At 41.5% G+C, this 15,744-nt stretch overlaps 1 protein-coding gene across 3 annotated transcripts; it reads right to left on the bottom strand.

Annotated features, from left to right (window-relative positions):
- Nucleotides 1–1,765: 1,765 nt before the first annotated feature.
- On the bottom strand, nucleotides 1,766–15,236 carry ropn1l (rhophilin associated tail protein 1-like). Of its 3 annotated transcripts, none has more exons than XM_021317167.2 (6): nucleotides 15,101–15,229; nucleotides 13,427–13,559; nucleotides 11,173–11,296; nucleotides 9,522–9,683; nucleotides 8,726–8,901; nucleotides 1,766–2,158 (listed from the first exon to the last, which is right to left on the bottom strand). In XM_021317167.2, the coding sequence occupies exons 2-6, from the start codon at nucleotides 13,555–13,557 to the stop codon at nucleotides 2,041–2,043; spliced, it is 711 nt and encodes a 236-aa protein (XP_021172842.1). In that variant the 5' UTR covers nucleotides 13,558–13,559; nucleotides 15,101–15,229; the 3' UTR covers nucleotides 1,766–2,040. The 3 variants fall into 3 exon arrangements, with proteins under 3 accessions (XP_021172842.1, XP_012719349.1, XP_012719351.1); XM_012863895.3 differs by having other exon boundaries at nucleotides 1,767–2,158; nucleotides 15,096–15,236; XM_012863897.3 differs by lacking the exon at nucleotides 1,766–2,158 and adding an exon at nucleotides 6,139–6,328 and having other exon boundaries at nucleotides 15,096–15,236.
- Between the last annotated feature and the right edge of the window lie 508 nt (nucleotides 15,237–15,744).

Here is a 15,744-nt window from a genome sequence, read left to right as displayed (position 1 = left end):
CACATGGGTATCACATTATGGATTTTTTTTTATTACTCTTCTTACAAGAATTATTAGCCTGGGAGATAAGAAAATGAGGTTGTTTTCTTGATTTAAAGGCCACTTTCATACACAGCTGAGGTGGTTTTTACTTTCGCTTTCCCCGTCTGCTTTTAAGGAAGTATTTGTTTATTTAAAGTGGGTTTGAATGAGGTGCTTTCACACACACACACACACACACACACACACACACACTGTCAGCCACTTATAATAGAACGCTGCTGGGAAGGACCTCATTTAGAGAAGCAGGCAGAAGTCTCCTCCACTGTAAATAGTCAGCAGTAAAATTTGCAAATTTTTTTTTTCAACAATGAAATATATAAACAGGGGAAAAAAAGAGCAGTATCCTCATCAGCAGATTGTATTCCTTCTCATATTTAATGTTCCGACTTTGGATTAATAAACGAGGTCTGGCTACGCCTGGGACTATTACTGTCTACATGTTATTATTAATGTCACTGTCTAATGAAGTCACTTTGTATAGTGTCTTGTAAAAAATATTCACCCCAGCTTAACTTTTTGTCATGTTACAACTAAAATCTTGAAGCTGTTTTCTTGGGATGACATGTGATTGATCAACCCAGAGTTGTAAACAATGTGAAGTGGGATAAATATCACACTTTGTTAAAATACATTTTCTACAAATACAATTATGTAAGGTAAGGGCGTCTCACCCCTCGTTACTCTAGGGACTTTATGTCCCTAAATAAAACCCAGTCCTAACAATTGTCTTCAGCAGCCACCTAATTAGCATAGCGTCCAACTGTGTCTAATTTAATCTGTTCTTCATAGGTCTCAGAGATTAAGAGGAAAAAAAAGCAGCGAAGAAACAGCATCATGAAGACTGAGGAACACACGAAAGGTCAGAAGAAATGTTGCAAAACACTTTAACGTGGGCTTTGGCCATCTGATGTGCTCCTGTTTCCCACCCAAAATGGGAAAGAGACGAGCACAACTACAGAGCTAGCGAAACATGGCCACCCACTTAAACAGAAAGGCTGGGTTCCTACGGCGGGGATCCACAGCTTAAAATGACGGCTGTTATGCACGCCACGATGCTGGCCTTTATGACAGAGCAGCAAGAGGAAAGGCTATTGTCGAAAGAAAGCCGTACGAAGTATCATCTGCGGCACCATACATGCAGAATAAATTGCTCCTGTCAGGAGGGACCAAAATCGGACTAGTTTCAATAGGCCTACTTGCAAAAAACAGGCAAAAGAGGAGTTGGTCAGAATTGATGAGATGGATGGGGGCTATACACAAAATTTCCCCATTTTGGGACAATAAAGGTATTTCTATTCAATTTTATTCTATTCTAAACGCAAACACGAGCCACACTTTTCAGATCTTTCCTCAAATTATGACTTAAAAACGATGCGTCATAACTAGTTTCTGCTTGTTGCATAAGAAAGGAATGTAAGCAAGTTTAATAGGATGAGTTTTTATTAGTAAGACACCGTCCATAACACAAAGTTGTTTTACCATTATGTGGAGAAAAAAAACCAAACATTTTGTTTAATATGAAACAAAAGACACTAATATGTAAAGGTTGAACGCTGCAAAGGCCAACCTAAACTCCAGATCGGGGGGACATGTGTTCTGTGATCAAACCAAGGATGATTACCCCTATAGCCCCATTTATAAACAAACTAAACTAATATTTGGAAAGAGAAAAGAAAGAGTTTAGCAGTAAAAGATCATGATTCTCCTCAGTTGGATATGTTTTTGGGTTTCTGTCATGATGGGCAGGTGTGGTAGGAAAGTCGAACTATAACTGAACTCCAAGACAGCCATATCCTATTCATTATCCCGCACAGCAAATAGGCCAACATTGACCTTGGCAGTCAGCGGATAGTAGAGCTGATGTGCAGTTCTCGTGTATACAGTGCTCACATGTCTAAAGTGGTGTCAGATCATAGTGACTTTAGAAAAATAATAATATAACAACAGCAGGCCGAGTCTCAAACATAAACCGGACTCCTAGCATCAGGTGTGCCGAGTTTAGTCCTGTTCAGCTGCTGGGGTTGTTCTGGAGAAAACGGAGGAGCTAGATGGAGTTGAATCCATGTCGTCCATGTGGATAAAGTTCACAGGTTTTATCATCCCATCCTGGATCGCCCTGCAAAGCACATATTCGAGTCGTGTTAACCACTAATAATAATAAAAAAAGGCAAATTCACACCCATTCAGTGAACACAAACACGTCGCGCGCTTAACTTAAACAAATCAGTTATCTCACAACTCTGTTTGTCATGACGTGTGTTATCTAGCCGAGTATCATTCAGTCACCCACGAGAGCAGACATGCTCCCGACATAATTAGGAAAAAGATATGCTGAGCGGCATCAGAACATAACATGAATCATGTTTTCCCCTCTTCTTACCCTGAAAATGGTTACACAACAGCTACACACAGGAACACTAACAGGGGTGGGGTGTGTCCACTTTATCTTCTCTTGCCTGTGTCACACTGTTCTGCAACTTTCCCTGAGTCCCTGGAGGTTGTGATGTTATAGGCAAAGCTTTTGGAAAAACAAAACAATAAGAAAACAGTGAAAATTGTGCAACGAGGTCCACCCCGCAGCAGAGATTCCTGAGGCGCTGACATATTTGCAATGACATCATATTCTTTCCACGTCCCAACACCTTTAAAAACAATGGGCCTTACAGGACTGGAGCTGTAAATGGGACCATTGTTCCCTGGGATGTATCCTGAAAACACAGGATGAGTTGCCTAAACATTTAAGGCTACGGAAACAAATGTGCCGCAAATAGCATGCTGAAGGGTACCGGGACGTCAACATCTCACTGAATGGAGGACTACGTCGTCAAGCTAAGACAACGCGTTCCCGTGGGACCGTTTTCGGGTGAATTATTCATGAAACAGAGCACAATCGACGGTAGCGGGACGAGCAACAAGCAGAGGTCTTACCTGACAAGGCGGGTCTCTCTGGCGCAAACTCTCGCTGTAAGCCTGCACACTTGGCTTGTTTTAGAGTTACAGACAGAGCCAACACAGCCTCTGTTTGAAGTCCGCCGTTGTGAAATTGTGATCATTTATTTTTTTAATTATTTTTCATTTCCTTCATATACCCCAGAGCCGCGGTCCAATAACACCCACTGTCTCCTTGCTATGCAACAAAACAAACCAAGGCTCCCTGAAGAAGCCTTATATACACTTAGAACAGATAACCTAAGTTTCTTTCTCCTTCTTCACTTGTACAATGCCAAAAAGGAAGTATTAACAAAAAAAATCTACACAAGATAGCTCATAATGACAGATAACATGTTTTCAGATAGGTATTTTTCCAAATATTATGTAAAAGCTAAAGTTTAAATACCTTCTTTTGTATCATTATACACCTCTGGGTTGCTGTGTTGTACGTTTGCTACAGCAAATAGTAGTTTGCAAGTCCAAGTCTCTAGTCCTGAATAGTTTTTATTTATTTTTTTTAACTAAATTATTATTGATACTTATTTCTTCCTGACTGATCGGCAGCAACAGGACCAGCGATTCTTCTGGTGGGGTCGGAAGCTGGAGCTTAACCCACTCCAGATAGTGGAGATGACGGTGGACATTCGGAGAACTTGCCCAACGCTGCCTCTCCTCGCCATCCTCAACAACACCGTGTAGGGAACACCATGTTGTGTTCTGATGGTGTCTGCACCATCAACACCATGTCAAATTTTCTTGTAAGTGCAAGCCTACTTGGCAATAAACTTGATTCTTCTACTGTGGGTCACCTACAGTTCCTAGGACATAGTATGGAAGAAGTCCCTCATAAAAAAAAACAACTCAACAAGAAAAACCTTCTGCATGAGCTGTTGGTCACCTTCTCCTTCACCTTTATTCAGCCCGCCCTGTTCGTCCATCTCTGTGTGGATTGGCTCCTCCGCAAAACAGGACGGGTCCAGAGTGCAATGAACAATTAGTTCTGCTGAGAGGATCATTAAGGCGGACCTTCCCTCCATCCAGGACTTGTACAGGCCTAGGTTCAGGAAAGGTTCAGCGATCATCTCTGCAGACTCTGCACCTCTGCGACACAGACTGTTCACACTTTTACCTTCATGTCTGTGCATCAGAGCGCTATTTGCAAAAAAAAAAAAAAAAGAAGACAGCCCCAGCAGAGATGTTTCTGTCCCCAGGCTGTCACTGTGATGAACACTTGGCAGTCTGAGTGCCCAGATCGATACCGTGCATATTTGCACTAATTCAACCATGTCTTCCTCATCTGTAAAAACACAGCGTGCAAACATATTTACCAAAAAAATAAAACAAAAATCTATTTCTCTTCTTATGTGTTCATTTTTAAGATGCCTTTATTGAAAGCAAAGGGGATCTGATGTCCAATCCCTTATTAGATGCACAAACCTGGCGAATAAAGCTGATTCTGATCCATCAACTCTGAACAGGTTCCCTGACCTTGCACAAAAAAAGTCACTACAGCCGACTGCCACAGCCCGACGCTGAAACCACCGCGTTTCACCGTGGGGATGGTGAGTTCAGGGTCAGTGGGAGCACGAGGCGTTCAGAGAACAGCTGTATTTATATTGAGGAGTATTCAACTCCCTTTACTCTGATGCCCCCTAAATAAAATCCAATACAACCAACTGCTTTCAGCTAATTAGTAAATAGAGTCCCGCTGCAGCATGCATCAAACTTTTCAGACATCCTTAAATATTTATTTTCCACTTCACAACTCTGTATTATGTTGTGTTGATGTATCAGTTAAATCCCAATTAAAAACAACGCTGTTTGCCGTTGTAATGTGACAGAATGTGGAAACCTTTGACAGCGAATAAATACTCTTGCATCGCAAATATAATCCATAAATTATATATCAGTCTGGCATAATTGCTTGAATGATGTGTGTGACTAAGTTTTCTTTAAATGAATGTATTGAATCTATTTTATATTTACCAAACTGATCGGTGCTTGGGCTCAATTATAAAAAAAATGTTTCTTTCTTTTTTTGTTGTTGCTGTTGTCAAGACACTGTCATGTTATTTCTCCGGGGTCATTTTGAACATGGCTGTTTTAAGACCTGACAACATTCCTTCTGCGCTGTGTCACACGGGTGGAGAGCCCGCTGTTATTAAGCTATCCGTCGTTCCATCTGCCCTTCAGTCCCCTCGAATTGATCGCAGCCGCAGTCCTGCGAGGGGTGATGTTCGGCGCATGCGTTGCGAGAAGGGAGGAGCGCCTCCATAAGTCTTCTCTCCATAAGGAGAGAAGACTGTCTCAGTTTCCTCATTAAACGCTTTTTGCTGTGGGAAGCCTTGCCTGACAAACCACCTTGCTGTGCGTTGTCTTGCTCGCTTGGGAAGGCGAACGCGCGCAAGCCTCTTAACTGCACTGGAAATCGTTGCCCTAATTCTAATCTCTTTACCTGTCTTCTTGTTCGTTTGCTCAGGAAGGATGCACACGGAGGAGGAAAGGCCAGCAGTTGGTGGAGCTGCACGCCGGTGGGCTGCGTGGATGATGAATGAACTCGGGCTAATCCAGACATAAGTTAATGGGGAATGAAATACAGGCAGCGAGGCAGTTTTGTGCTCCTTATTCATGCACAGTAGAAGCAAACCCATTAGCGCAGACATCCGCTGGTTCACCGTAAATGCATACATAGAACTAGTGTTGTGCCGATGCCATTTTTAGGCCCCGATACCTGGCTGTGCAGTATTAGCCGATACCGATACCATCTGTTTGAAATTGATGTGTGTGTGTATATATGAAGAACTGCATACTACTTAGGGTAGTAGAACTTTTCCTTGCCTACCTGGAATGGGTGACAATAGTTGAATAAACTTTTGGCTCTCAAAGGCCAAAATAGTGCAACATTTGTGAAATTATAACATGTATAATAGTAGTGCAACAATAAGACAGTAAATTTACATTAATAATTGAACAATCTCTTTTAAACCCTGAGTTTTGGCTCTCAAAAGCCAAAATAGTGCAACTTTCATGAACTTATATAACATGTATAATACTAGTGGGGAGAGAGAAGGCTGTGTTCAAGTGACATACAAACATTAAAATGGTATCGGTGCCCTATTTGTTGGTACTCGCCGATAGCTTGTACTGGTATCGGTGCAACACTACATAGAACGACTGTTTCTGACAATTAATGGGGACGAGTTTTAGTTCTCAGGGGCTCTTTTAATGATTCAACACCGTGACTTTCTTCCTTCTTTGGGTCTTCTCTTAGTCTTCCAAAGCTTTCTATCTGACCTTCCCAAACATCCTGCTGGAGTAGAAGTTGGAGACTTGAATCATGCCGTTCTGCTTGTCGCTGTCGGGCAGAGACACCGGAGCATTAAGGCAACGCTTCCACCCAGCCAGCACCATAAGAGTTTTGGAGACAGAGAAAATCACAGTCTCCCAACATGGTCCGAGGCCTCGGCTCATAAACCGCCTGTGCTTCTCAGCCAGCTGACACTGACTGTCACAAATGGTGGACCGAGCCGCAGCGGTGTGTTTTCAGCCCTGTCAAGACTGCGCAGGAAAGAAAAAAACACACCGGCAGGCAGCGCTCTCTCAGCGTTTTTCCCTAAATGCAACGCCTTTTTTTTTCTTTTTTTTTTCTCCAACATACTGAGTTCATTTCAGCATGAATGCCACCGATCTATACACAACTCTCCATAATAGCAAAGTAGATTCCCGTTTTAGATGTGCTTTGGCTACAGCATGTTAAAAGTTAAATGGAGGGCAAATACCTTTTTATCTAACGTCTCACACCCCTTGTGACGAGACCTTGAGGTTATCCTACTTCTGTCGTGGGTGAAACACACCAGCATGGAAGGATTCAACGTGAGAAGTTTAAATATCCTTAAATATAGCAGTTTTCTTGCCAGGGTGGAATAATATCGCAACAAACAGCTTCAATGCTTTTTAAAAAAAAAAAAAAAAAAAGTAGAGCAGGATGTACAACTTTTAATCTGCTACTGTATTTCTGATCTACACAAAGCAAGAATTATGCATGCGGGCACAAACACATGCTTACATACACCCTCACTAATATTAGCATGCCTCTTAACATGTTGCAGACATTTGCAGCTTTCAGCAAGCTGCTGGGATAATTCTGTTTAGATATTTGACCATTTGATATTTCAGGATTTATTGAAAATATATATATTTTTTTGTTTTGTTTTTTTGCATCAACCTTCTGGGTTTTTTATTTAGGTGGAAAAAGTTCTCCTCCCTCAGTATTGCATCCACTGTGTGCAGTGCATGAGTTTATGAAACAGACTATGAAGCTGCGTTCAGACCGAACGCGTTTTGAGCATCAGGTTTATATGCGAAGTCTATGCTGGGCGCGCATCTAGGAACGTCCAGAGGTCCTGTGGCGCGTAGCACGTGTCCGGTGGGAGATTCAAGCGTCTGAGCGTCCAAAGCGGCAGGCACTAGAGATGGAAAATCTAAACTTTTGCAGCTGGACGCAGCCCGTCAACCAATCAGAGAGACTCCGATATGTGACGTAGTGCCGCATTTTCCAACTGGACTGAAGGGCCATGAAAAGCCGGGAACCGACAATGGAGGACAAACGTATGGTTGCTGTTTGTGCCCATCCCGTTATGTATCGTCAGCCAAGCTATCGCTGCAGAGACAGTAACAGAAAGGACCTTGCCTGGAAGGGGCTTAGCGAGGAAGTTGGGATCTCAAGTAAGACATCAGAACGTTTACCACTGTAAATATTTGTCCGCATCTGAGGAAAATAACAGGGTAGCTCATCCAGATGCGCATCAGATGAGTCTGTTCACACTTGCTCGGAGCGTCAAAAACGCTCTGCATAAGCGGCCAAGTTGAGGAGCTGGACGGCTTTTTTCCCCGCTCCAATCGGATTCCGTCTGAACACAGCATGAGAATGAGGCTGCCACCACCATGCATGGTGTTCTTAGGTTTAAAAGCTGCACCTTGACTCTTCCATACATAACGTACGTATTTGTGGCCAAATAACTCAAACCTTTGTCTCTTCTGTCTGTGCAACTTTTTCTCCTGAGGGAATCTAAGATGTGTGCACAGCTGAAAAAAAAAATCGGTTAAGCCTAAATGTGCTAATTTTGAGCACCATGTTGATTTTCAACTGACTTTATTGTCCACAGTGAAATAAGGACAACGATCACTAACACATATCAAAACTGATTTTGGAATTGATCAAGTAGACCAGCGTTTAGCTTCTGAAAAGCCCCTAAGCTTAAAACTACAAGAAATGTATGGATTTAGCTTGAAAGCTGCATCAGAGGCAGGAAGCCGCCCAAATAACGTGCGCTTTCTCTGCAACCTCTTAAAAGACATTTATCCAAATATTAGTGGCTGTGACTGGATATTTGAATGAGGATGACTGATTTTAAGTCTTTGTGGACATTAAACTGATTACTTGTAGTCTTTAAAGTCCATTGAAGTTGTTTGTTGTATAATTCAACGGAAAAAAAAGTAAGGTTCAAATAAATCTATTAAATGTCATTAATTGATATGATATTGCCTTTCAGATTTGCAATAATGGAGAATTGTGTATACATCGATGTCAAGCAATGTTTATTTTCCAATTATTTAGGGTTTAATAATGCAAACTGAACATATGGAGACTATAAGAAAGTGAAGAAAGCAAAAGGACTGTGACGCATATAGGGGGCTTTGCTTTCCTAACTGGTGCAAACACATGCTGACCCGCAACAGAAACGGCACCTACACTTGTGGCTGCAGGCTGTTGAGGAAGTTGTCGATGTGGTCCTGCCGCACGTCCCCATCTAGGCGAGCCAGGTAGGCGTAGAGCTGGGCGAAGGTGTCGAACGGGATCCTGGCGGGGCCGCCCTCCTCGTCGTTTGTCAGAATCTCACAGGCGTGTTTCAGGGAGCTCATGAGAGTCTGGGAAGTGCCAAGGAAGGAAGAGCAGACAGATCTGCTATGCAAGAGGAAAATGTAAAATATGCAAGAAAACTAATGTGCGTTTAGCCTTGGAAAGCAATTACATGCCGCATGCTACCATCATTGAAAAAAAAATACACTTAGTGTATAAAGAAATAGATGAGAGCTCAGTGATAGTAAACACAAAACACAATGAAGGGTTGTAGATCAAGAGTGCCCTCGTGTGGCTTAATAACCAACAGCCTTGAATGCATTCATTCTTAAACTGCCTACAATGCTTTCCTAATTCTGAGCTGTACTGTCTTTTGCAGACACAAAGACATCTTTTAGGAAATTCATTTTGCTCAAACGGTCTCTGATCTGTCTCCGGTGCTCCTCTTTCTTGGTTCGATTCGTAAATCACTGGCTTAGCTGCAGAGCCAAGATTCATAATGTAAGGGAGAGGTGTGTGCTGTCAAAAGACCAAAGGTGTCTGGATCCGGTCTGTTCCACGAGACGGCCAGACTGGGAGATGAACAAACACGACACCGCTCACCTGTTCTCCTGCTGTGCTTACCGTTTCAACGTAAGGGGCATGAAGCAAGATTAGAATTTAGATCTCTGCTCGCGTAAGATCTCACCCCTCCAAGAGCACTGCAGCCCAGGGCAAAAAACTCCATCCAGGCGACTTCTGAATCAAAGCTGCCCAGCGACAGCAGGGTCTCCAGTTGAGCCACGGGAAGACAGAGACCCTTCCATTTCATCTGCAGCTCCTCTTTGCTGCACGCTGGCCTTGGAGACAGCTGCGGTTGGGTGGGGGAAAGAAAAGAGACGCAGCCATGAAGGTGGAAACCGGGGAGTTCGCTTCTGTGCTTGCAGCAATATCCCGAACAATAGTCCCGACAACAGACCTGTAGCTGTAAGGTTAGAATAAATGAAATCCCAACACAAACAGAAGGATTTGCATTAAGATTTACTAAATTATTTAATAATGAAGCTCTTTCAGGAAAAACAACAACACCTCCAAGAGATTCTAATTAATACCATGGGTGAAATATAGCAAGTTTTTATTAATATGTAATGCTTACACTAAACATGGAAAGCCAACCGTACTGAGGAAATAAACAAATGTGGCACGACGTGTACAGAATGTGCAAACACGCTAAATCACGGGTTCCCACAGTGGGGGTCGGGATGATTTGACGCTGACGTGCTAAAAAAGATTTAGTATTTCCTCATTTGTGAAACTGATACTGAAGTACAAGATGCTCAACGTTCCTCATCTCGAAGCAGGGGGAAGGATGCGACTTTTTGTAAAGGTTCCATTAAAAATTATGCTTAATTCTCATAGCGTTATGACTTTATTCTCATAATTTCCTCCCCAAGTAAGAAAAAAAAAAATCCCACCTGCTAAAAGGGGGTCACCAGTCTCTGGCACCGTTATTTTAGGGGTCACAGACCGAAAAGTTTGGGAACCCAAATGAAGCAGAATAGGCTGCGTAGGCCCCGGGGTCCCCGTGAGCACTTAACAGATCTACAAACTGGAGACATAAAACTCTTCAAATTGATAAGTGTGCAGACATAATTAAACGCCTTAAATGTAATCTTTCCGGCTGAACTAACGAGCTCAGATCCCAATTATGGGTGTGGGGGAAACATCACTTTTACACTGTGGCATGTGAACCCGACGCTGAACTCGGGCCCCGCCTACACAGAAGCTGCTTCATCAGACCAAATGAGTACAAAATAAGTCACTGTTCATTCAAAGCGGTCACCCTTTTTAAAAGACAATCTAGTCTTTTGTCATGCAAAGGTTTTGAAAAAGCTCGTTAAGATCATTTTGCTTTCTGTATCTACAATGTCTAGAAGTGATCTGTAGATCAGAGGCGATTCATCGGATAGTGAAAACATGTTCAGGATAGTGCCTGGTGTTGATTCATAAATAATAGGATTTATATCTTATTATTTATGTTTATTCATATGTAATGGGATTCATTACTTGCGTTATGTTTGTACATAAATAATGGACTGTTAGAACTAATGTGATCAAGTAAATCATATCCTGTCAGAGGGTGATTGAAGTAATTAGTTGTGGGCGTACTAGTAACCTTAATAAGAAATGCTGCTAAAAAACAGTCAAACATGAATATAGACTAGGCTCTTTAGAATAGGACGGTGGTCGTTGATGGAAACAGGTTCCTTCGATCGAATTCTACTTCGGGCCCTGGTGCAGCCTCAGTCTAGCTGTTTATAATATTGTATTTTATTTTATTTTGAGTAAACCATTCTTACTTGCTTATGGAGGATCTTCAGCAGGCCTGGAGTCAATCCTGTGTCGGTCTTCTGGGTGGCAACATTCATCTCCAGCCTCTCCTTCACCGGCAGACACTCTCCTTTGGCCAGCGCGTTGAAGTATCTGGGACAGGAGCCGGTCATGGTGTATCCACAAGTCAATCGTGTCAAATGTGAGACGGTTAAGCTGAGTTTCTAGTCCTCAATCAGGGGTTTGATTACTTATTGTTGCTCCTTTTTTTGCACTTTTGTATAATTCATCTTTAGACCCTGGTTTCTGCCATTGGTTTAGTTTTCTGTTTAGCATTTATGTTTATTTTGCATTCTTGTGATTGTTTGATTCGGTTCCTGTTTTAGTTAGCTTGTGTTCTTTGTTTTAGTAGTTTTGCTCTTCCTCAGTTTAGTTTTGCCCCCCCCCCTCCGATCAGGCCATTCTCATGCTTCCCTGTTAGATTCAGTTCTCCCTCTGCTCCTGCCAGTTTTCCGCTCCGCTTTCCCTCTGTGAATTAGAGCTTACTCGTCTCAACTGGTGTATTAGCGCCACCTGCTACTGCTCCCGTCTCCCTTCCTACATATATATTGTCAGCCCAGCCATTACCGACTGTCAGATCCTCCGTCTTCATCCATCTATGCTGTCCTGTTCTGGTCGGTCCATGCAGTGTTTCTGTTTCCTTTAATAAATTATCACTATCTTCAACATGCGACTCCCAAACTCTGATCTGCATTTTGGTCAACGCAACAGACAACAAACCTGACAATTGATAAATAGATTAAGTTGTGTTCTTGTATCGTTCATGAGAAGTCCAGTCTTCATATTTATTATTATATTTCACAATATTTTTGATGCGAACCGAACCATCAGGATGACTTTCGATGTCACTCGAAAAAAATCTGAGCCTTGTTTTACCTCAGTTCTTTTCTCCACAAAGAACATTTTCTAATTGTTATTTAATTTTTAATTTTTTTTTTCCTGGAAACTGTGCAGGTTAATTCAATAGCGGACGTAACAATCCTTATGTTAGAGGAAAAAAAACATCCTGAATGCTACAGTTTCACCCACTGTGTTCAACATCTTGTTTCTGTTATTAAGGGAAGTCAGTTAGCTTAACCACAGCAAGTGCATGGAAGCCTCTGGGAGCTAATTACAGCCTGTCAGTGCTAAGAAAACGACACGCACAGGTGAAAGGAGGCTGTGATGTTGCCTGGAGACACTATTCGTGGAATTATCTGATGGATAAATATTAGACAAAAACCGCAGCTAAGTCACACATTTCACCAGGTGACTCTGAACCCATCCATGCACTGAACGGATGCTTAGAAGAAATCAATGCATTGGATGTGCCAAAACTTTCTCCGGCTGAACAGAAACAAAACTGACGTCATCATGTTAAAGAAGCATGCTAAAGAAGACAAACTAGAGTCGGCACGCAGCTTCAGTTACTACAACTACAAACTGGTGATCGGGCCTGAAATCCTGGTGTAGTGATGGACTCACACCTGAACCTACAAGGACACATAAAGACAGTCACAAAGTTAGCCTTCTACCACCTGAAGAACATTTCCAGGATTGAAGGACTGCTGTCCCAACAAGATCTAGGGAAACTCATCTGTGCGTTTATCTTTAGTCGCATTGATTACTGCAACGGTGTCTTCACAGTCTGCCCAGAAAACCAATCAGACAACTGCAGCTGATCCAGAACGTTGCTGCTCGCATTCCCACTAAAACCAGGAAGATAGAGCACATCAGCCCAGTTCTGAAGTCCTTACACTGGCTCCCTGTAGCTCAGAGAATAGGCTTTAAAATACTTCTGTTAGTCTATAAGTCACTGAACGGCTTAGCACCAAAACACATTAAAGACCTGTTGTTACTGTATCAACCCTCCAGAGCACTCAGATCTTCTGGTTCTGGTCTACTCTGTATACGCAGAACCAAACATGGAGAAGCAGCATTTAGTTCCTATGCTCCACAAATCTGGAACAAACTTCCAGAAAACTGCAAAACAGACCAAACACTGAGTTCCTGTAAAATCCAGACTAAAAACCCCTCCTGTTAAGAGTTGATTTTGTGTGTTGATGTTTCCACCTCATACAATTTTTAACGTTTGTTCCTGGTCTCACAACCGGTGACTGTTTCGATGTGTTTAGGGTGTATTTATGGTTTCATGATGTGAAGCACTTATGAATCGCCTTGTTGCTGAAATGTGCTATACAAATAAGCTTGACTTGACCTATGTTGATGACAGTTCACACTTACGCCGAACACCACTGCAGCAGATCCTTCGGCTGGGTTCGGATGGCTGCCTTCGTGAAGTCTTTGAGGATGTCTGGCAGCTTGGGAGGGATGTTGATCTGCTGGGCACAGTAGAACGTGTCCGGAACAGGCATGACTGTAGTAAACATACACAGCAGTACGGTCGGGTTAGCAGAAAACAAACAGAACCAATAGAAGATAATATGATGAACCTCTGACAAGTGCAGTGCTCTGAAAAAGTGTCCGTCACTCCTGAAACTTTTTCACATCATATGTTACATTACCACACAATTCAATATATATCAGTCTGGGATTTTAGGTGATATATAAAGTGGTGCATAGCCGTGAAATGAAAGGAAGAAGATGCAAAGTCTTCTTTTGTTTCTTACAAATGAAAATCCCAACGGTGTAATGTGCATTTGTATTTCGCCCTCTTTACTCATAAAACTAAATAAAATGCAGTTCAGCCAATTCCCCTCTGGATATAAGAGAGTAACCTATGAGTACTTTGGCTTGAGGGTTAAGGAACAAATGGTTTCATGATTGCTTCAAGATCAAGAAACACAGTAGACATGTCAGGGATAAAGTTGTGAAGAAATTAAGAGTAAGGTTTATATATATATGAATAAATAATATTCCATGCTTTACACGTCTCACAGAGCACCTGTGCAGCCCATGATTTCAGAACGGAAAGGAGTGAGACATGACAGCAAACGTACTAAGACACAGTGGTTAACCTAAACTAAAAAAGGTGTACAAGGAGAGCAATTATCAGAACCAGAACCAACTCTGGGGGAGCTACAGAAATCACCAGCTCAAGTGGGAAAATCTGTTCAAAGAGAAGAACATATTTTTACAGAAGAACATATTGTCTATAGTTTTACAATCTATAGACAATAGTTCCCACTTAAATAAACGTGCAAAGCTTGTATCTGAAATGGCCACCCGCTGTACACAAAGCTATCGGAACAAAAATGCACCCCACACTTTTATATTCACCCAAATTTAAAATCATTTATCATTTTCCATTGACTTAACATTAAGCTTATGAACTACCTTGTGGTGTGGGCAAATGTATAAAGGCCAGTAAAAAAAAAAAAAAATCCAAGTGTGTGACTATATAGAAAATGGGGAAAATTGGGGCACGGTGAGTAGATTTGCAAAGCACAGTAAACCCTGTCTGCAATATACATGGATAATAATAATGGAATCTGGTATCAACCAAGGCTGTTCTCTCTAAGGAAGTTTCAGGTCAAACAAAACAAAACAAAAAAAAAAAAAAAAAAAAAAAAATTAAAACATTTTGAAGTGTGTCTTATAATAATCTACTACTGTCAGTTCCACCGAGAAAAATAATGCTTGACATAGACATCAGGCACTTCATATTTGTCTAGAGTCTCTAGACTTACAAAAGTCTAGACTCTAGACTTTTATCAAGTCTAAGCATCTCGCGATATTTGCGTTGTGTTTTTGTTTCCCCCATTGTAAAATAAGAAATCTATTTTATCTAAAGAGAATAACACAACAGATTCGATTAAAAATAAAAATAACACAGATTTCTGATAAATTCTTATTTGCTTTAAGCAGCGCAGGCGTGCATGTCAAACACTTTTTTGTTCTTTCAGTTCCGAGCGGACGTCTGTTAACATGTTGACTAAAACTGTTTAGTTACCTGACCTGAAGAACGAAGGCTGTGGACAAAAAATAAAAAAAAGTAATATTCTTTAATAAAGTGCAGTTTAGCGAGCCAGGGAAAGAGAATGCTGCTGTTTGATGCAGTTGAGTTTTGTAGCGTATTCGTTGCTTAGCAACAACGTTCTTCTTCGAATCAGAGATGCGGTCGTGTCGCCCCCTTCCTTCCGACAGTAAATCGTGCTGGGTGCAAGTTAGAAACACTTTCAAGTAATATAAATGGCGCGGTTTTGGTGCCAAAATTAAGACTATTAGTTCCCATTTTCTCCAATTAAAATAATTTTTTTAATGAGCCACCGATGTGAGCAGCCGTCGATTACTTTGGTGAACACGCACTCTACTGTCAATCCGCTCGTTTACTAATGGAAACCAAATGAATAAAACATATCATAACTATTAGGCACGTTTATTCGTCTTGATTCGGTAATAGATTCCATCTAACTTATATTCTAAATGGGGAGTTCGTATTTTCATGCCAGGCTTCAAAAACAACCTTTTTACTCAAATTGCTGTTGATTTAAAAATAAAAAAATAAAGTTGTAATTGCTACCTGAATTAACACCTTAGATGCAAATTGATTTTTTTTTTTTTTTGCGCCAAAACCTTATCAAGCACACTGGAAACAACAA

This window comes from Fundulus heteroclitus, chromosome 21 (genome assembly GCF_011125445.2).
Source record: "Fundulus heteroclitus isolate FHET01 chromosome 21, MU-UCD_Fhet_4.1, whole genome shotgun sequence".
Taxonomy (NCBI): domain Eukaryota; kingdom Metazoa; phylum Chordata; class Actinopteri; order Cyprinodontiformes; family Fundulidae; genus Fundulus; species Fundulus heteroclitus.
Note: the sequence above shows the minus strand (reverse complement) of the source record. Positions and strands in the feature narration are given on the sequence as shown.